Here is a 6,000-nt window from a genome sequence, read left to right as displayed (position 1 = left end):
GTGCAGGAGAGGGAGCAAGCCAGATCGTTTCAGGCCGATGCAGCACAGCGCTGCGTACGGAGGGGCTGCAGGACAATCTTATAATGGGCAGCAGAGGCCGAGGACTGCCCATCCTTTCCATTTCAATTAGACAAAACTGCTGAGTACTCTTGCACATGCACACGCTGCCATCATATTATTCCTCTGGCGCACACTCAAACCTGATGTGTACAATCTGCTGTGCTTTTTTAATTTTTTTTTTGGCCTAAAAAGTTCCACTCCATTTCATTACATGTGACAAATGAGTTCCTTGGAGTCCCATAGATTAGTCTCAGCAACCCCCTCCCCCCTGAAAATGTGAAAATGAGAACATGGCGGGACGACAATCTAACCAACAAGTCAAGCAGAGCGCCATCATTAAAGAAACAAAACGTAATCAGTTCTACATTATTAAAACATCTTTAATAGAGCATTTCTTTTAACATCCATTTTATATAAAGTGTTTCAGTGAGCAGTAATAACTAAAAGAATACACACTTGGAACGGTGCAGCGCGGAGCGAGACGAGCGCCATCGATCTTTCGTGGGACAAAATGGTGGGGATAAAGATGCAGCCTGAATGAAGCTGAGCCGCGAACAATATTGCAGACTTCTGCTCCGTCCAACTAAACTAACTAACTAACTAACTAACTAAAGGGTCTGCTGTCAGTACAGAACAGACACACTGCAGCATTTATACAGCTGAAGGTCACATTAGATTGATTCCTCTTCTTGTCTTGCCTTTTGCTGTGTAAAGCGTTAAATAAAAAATATCGAAGTGCTGTTTTTAGCGTTTGCCAAACACAGTTAAAGGGCGTTCTTTTATTGAGTATGGGAAAAAAATAAACATACAAACTTTGTATATTTTAAAATATATATACGATTACCCACAGCGCCTTAGACAAGGCATGCCTTTGAAGACTGCACTGCGCCAGGATGTTTCAGCCACTATATTGACAGCTTGAGCTACAGCAGCAACATGCGTTAATGATTGATGATGCGCCTCAGAGTTGCAGTGTTAATGAGTTTAATGCATCAATTGTCTAGTTAAAAAAACCAGTTGGAGGAGAATGCCTTTTGATGCCACCGTCTTGATCACACATATTGTCTTTCTCTCTCTCTCTCTCTCTCTCTATCTCGCTCACACTCTATTGTGTCTTTGGTGTGGCAAAGTCCCAGGCCGTGTCCTGGGCACACTTCCACATGGCGCGCACCAGCCGAGTGAAGCCCATGTCTTTGGGTTTCTCCAGCCCCCGCATCAGCCGCTGCTTCATGATGGCTATGAACTCCTTATTACTGAGCTCCCCGTTCCCTGAGGAAGACAGGAGAGGGAAGAAGAGACGGGGGTGAGAGAGGGGTGATGGACACGAGGGAGATGATGAAATAACGGTGGGAGAGGAAGTAAGAGGAGGAGATGACTTCAATTTATTGATGATCTCCACCTCTAGTGGCATCATTTGCCTTACATAAATATTTACAGTGACGAGCCTGACAGCTACTTACCGTCACAGTCGAACAGCGCGAACACCACGTCACACACGTGATCTGACAGCTCCACTTTGGCTACGGTGCGGGCCACCTGCTTCATGGTGACTGAGAGACAGAGGGAGGGAATCAGATTCAGAGGTGAGAGTGGACTCAGACTCACAAGAGCCAGCTCATAAATTGCCCATGTGGAGAACATTGTGTGCGAGTCAAAATGCTTCGGGTCGATAAAAGGCAGGGTTTCCATTCAGCAGGGGGACTATCTGATAGACACAAGTGGGAGAAGGAAGGGTCTGAGAGGAGAAGCAACATCAGGACATCCAGCAGAGAGGATTGAGAGAAAGACGGAGGACGCGAGGTGAACAAAGGAAAATGTGGACAAAATCCTGTCAGAAGAAGGATTATGATAAAACGATATCTCAAAATCTTTTCTATTTTTCAACTAGAATTGAGATGAATAAAATCGTATCTGACAAAATCCTCCCTGCAAGTGAGCCGCCCAATCTAACCACCAAAAGCACCTGAACAATGCCCTCTTTTCTACCTTTAAGAAAGACCATGCGCGGCTCCAGATTAAACACCCACACACAAGAGACTGCACTAAAAGGGTGTGAAATCATCAGATTTGAGCGCGAGATGGAAAAAAAAAAGATGAAAGAAAGAGAGAAACGAAAAAATGCAAAAGAGCAGAGAATAAAGAAGGAGCTCCTTTAGGCTTGAAAAGAGGGTTTTGTGTGGACAAGTGTAGGACGCAGATAATTTGCAGACGCACGCCTGGCACACACACATGGCTTGTTACTGTGTTGACATGCAGCTCAAATTAAACGCACTCTGGGGTACAACCTGCACTCCCTCAATGCAGCAGCTGCTTCATCACTGAATAAGAGCTAATAGATGTGCACGCAGCAAACATATGGAGGCCTACTGAAGGGGCGAATCACGGCAATAAGTGATGGAAGCTTGGATTCATCAAATGATTGCCTTCTTAGTAAAGCTACAGGTCTGCTCTCACATTAAACTGACTTTCAGTGTTATGAACTGATGAATGAATTCAGTGATAACAAGTGTCGGGGCACTTAAAAGAAATGCAAGTAATTTAATGACTGATTTTATACTGCATGATTAGTCTTCTTGAGAAAACGTTTTTCAGCAGTGAGACTGGCACAACCAGTCCACTCTCTGTGATATCTTAATACATAAATGTCTATTAAACCCTGTTTATGTCATTTAGCCCTGTGACATTCATCCAACTCCTCTGCAAGTTAACCAACTTTTTTAGACGTTTTCATTGGATAGATCTTTAGTGGAGAGAGGCAGGAATGCGGTGAGAGAGGTGACAACATGTAGGACGGGGGCACAGGCTGGTATCAAACCTGCTGAACCCAGCGTCCTATCAAGGCACCCCGGTAACCAGCTCTCTAATGTGTCCCATTATTGTGAGGAAATCTACAGACTGCTGTGCTGCTGTATGCAGCGTGACATCTAACCACAGGTTCATATGGCACAACGGTGTTACTGACACGGTGAACACAGTGTTGTATTTCTGATGAAATCGTTGCAATTAATGCTTGCTGTAGCATGTTGCTGTTTCCCTGGTAACCCTAGGTGTCACCAAATCAGTCGTGGCCATACTTACGAGAATTACAATTTTAATATCATGCTTGACGGGACTTTGGAAATTAAAGTAATAATATTGTACTTCTACTGGTAATGTGTGGATCCACACCGGATTAACAAAATACACGGTCAGGCATAATATTACGACCACCTGCTTAATATTGTGTAGGTCTCCCTTGTGCCTCTAAAACAGTTGTGACTCATTAGAGTCTGAGGGTGTCCTGTGGTGTCCGGGAACAGGATGTTGTTAGTGGGGGTCTTTGGGTCCTATGGGTTGAGGGGAGGGGCCTCTGTGGATCATTCTTGTTCCAGTTGATCCCGTAGACACTTGATCAGTTTGGGATCTAGTGAATTCGGAGGCCAGGTCAACACTTTGTGCTGTTTTTCATGTTTTTTTGAGCTGTTCCTGAACTGTTTTTGTGTGTGTGTCTGTGTCAGGCTGCGTCCTGCTGGGAATGGCTGCTGCCATCAAGGAGTGTCATTGCTAATGAGTGGGGGTGTCTGGTGTGGTCTAGGTGGGTGTTACATGTCTAAGTAACATCCACATGAATACCAAGTCCAAAGGTTTCCCAACAAAACACTGAATTGTCACAAGATGGTCACAATGTTATTTACTTCTCCTGTCATACTGTTATCGGTGATCGCTGTATGTCAGAGGTTTGTGTCATTCTGATTAAGTTACAAATAACATGCAGACACACACGATGTGCAATAAGGAGAGCTGAGCTAGTCTACACATGCACCAGAGGGTGCAGGTCCCTAACTATTAATAACCTGCATTACTGAACTATGAAGTCCACTCCACCCTTCACTATCATTTAGCTACTGCGAGGCAGGTAATGTGACTGAAAACTCAAATGATGTAGCGGATGAGTGCAATGCAGTTGCATTAACTGCAATGCACTCATCCGCTACATCATTTGAGGTAATGTAACTGCGAATGATCCTGCTTGTAGTGTATTGTGAGAATATTTACAACTCATTAGCCTACATTTCTGCACAGTAATTAAAAGACAGTGTGGAAGAAAATTAAGATAACTGGATAGGATGGAATTGTACAGTTTTGATGATGACAGTGTATTTTTGCAGGTTGGCTGGTGCAGATAAGCTCTCATAGTGGCTTGGGTGGGAGCAGGTATTAAAAATCCCTGACCCACACATCATTACAGCCTTCCGACAAAATACACCTTCCCAGTGCTTAAGAGGGTAAAAGAAAGGCAGTGATGACACTGGCATGTGTCAGTGGCCATCAGTAGGCTGCACTGTAAGTAGGAAGTGACCCGTCATGTGCGCATAAGTGGTTCGTGATTTAAATATGCACGATTCTGCGGGCCTAAGGGTAGAAGTGGTAGCTAAATGGATGGATGGACAAACAGATAATAAATGGCTGAGCTAGGATTGGGAGCAAAGCCAGGCATAAAAAGATGTGGGAAGCAGATCTGGCTGGCTGAGCGTTAACAGCTCTGAGAGGCAGAGGATGAAAGTGACAACGGTTAAGTCTAAAGGGGAGTAATTAAGGAGATGGAGAGAATGTCAAAGGAAAAGGGCGACTGTGGGCGTACCTTTATCTATAGAGGCTCCAGCCATGTGGTAGAAACTCAGCGCTGTGTCCACATCGTTCACGTTCTTCAGGAAAGTAAAGAAGTTTTCCACCTCCTCAAATGTAATGCCCTGCATAAGACGGGGGAAAAAAATAAATAAATCTGTGAAATATCAGGGACAAATCATTCCTGCAGTTTTACCCGGGCCTTTAGAGCTTTGGAGTCCTGTGAAAAATAAGACAAATATTGTCACAAGAGCTGCGACTGCACAGTTACATTTTTTGGGGGTAGCACAGCAGTGGGACACAAATGACAAGTGGAAGCGGGCAGAAGCTTTGGACACACATGGATGAACAGTGGACCATGAACGGACAGGGGGAACAGACGGTCTAAAACACACACACACACACACACACGCATATACAAACACACAGCTCACACAGCTGTCACACTGTGTATGTGCTCATTTGCAAAGAAAAGAGAGCAGCTGGTCTTGGGCAGTGAATAACTCTTTTCTCAATTACATTACAGGTTAAGCCAACACTGAGACAGAAGAAGAGAGGGTAAACAGTGAAAGTGGGAAAGACGGTGAGAGATGATACTGCAGTTTAATTCCTAAGAGAGATACAACTCTGGCAGCACCCAGCCTTGTCTATTTCTCATGACTGGCAGGAACAACCTCTTCCCTGCCTCCCTCTTCTTTACTTTGCTAAATGCTGTATTTAACCATCAAACATATCTTGTCATCGCTCTCCCTGGCGTCAGCGATGCTTTAATGTGTAATAACAAACCACTCTGTGACAGCTGCAATCTTTAAATTTAAAAAACTGAAATGGAACATATTGAGCTGCAACACCGCAGGGGATATCATATGCACCGGCGTAACTTCAGTCATTTAACTGATCGGGCTCATTTCAGCAAAGCAGATTTAGTATGAAACCAGAGTTCATGTAAAGCAGTAGAAGGAAGAGACTAATATCCATCTACTGAAGCTGGCTTCACATCTTGAATCATTTTACATTTTCCAACAATTTTAGTGTGTCCCAGTGGAACCACTTTAATGCTTACAGCAATGTAGCTGCTCTTAGTTGAAGAATCGCAGCATGAAGAGAAGGTAAAACTTATAAAACTTTTAAAAATTAAACTATTCTTCCTGACTGATAGAAGAGCAAATGAGGGGGAAGAACAAAGCCTGGAACAGAAGGGGGAAGGATGAAGGACTGACTAAAGTGTTTCTGCTGAGCAGTGGCTTCTCTGTCTCTGGCTGTCACAAAACAGAGATAGCGGTGGTGGTGGTGGAAGAGAGTAAGTGTCGGTCAGGTGGATAACATCAGGCAGTG

General features: G+C 44.1%; 1 protein-coding gene across 1 annotated transcript in view; it reads right to left on the bottom strand.

The window, feature by feature from the left end:
• Nucleotides 1-266: 266 nt before the first annotated feature.
• Nucleotides 267-6,000, bottom strand: part of micu1 (mitochondrial calcium uptake 1) — a 30,970-nt gene continuing 25,236 nt past the window's right edge. Inside the window, exons 10-12 of the mRNA XM_084562439.1 lie at nt 4,682-4,790; nt 1,521-1,610; nt 267-1,329 (exon numbers count right to left, since the gene is read on the bottom strand). Coding sequence (XP_084418565.1) covers nt 1,166-1,329; nt 1,521-1,610; nt 4,682-4,790 — 363 coding nt within the window. The 3' untranslated portion in view covers nt 267-1,165. The remainder of the gene's footprint in view (nt 1,330-1,520; nt 1,611-4,681; nt 4,791-6,000) is intronic.

The sequence above is a fragment of the Chelon labrosus genome (assembly GCF_963514085.1).
Source record: "Chelon labrosus genome assembly, chromosome: 15".
Classification (NCBI taxonomy): Eukaryota; Metazoa; Chordata; class Actinopteri; order Mugiliformes; family Mugilidae; genus Chelon; species Chelon labrosus.
Note: the sequence above shows the minus strand (reverse complement) of the source record. Positions and strands in the feature narration are given on the sequence as shown.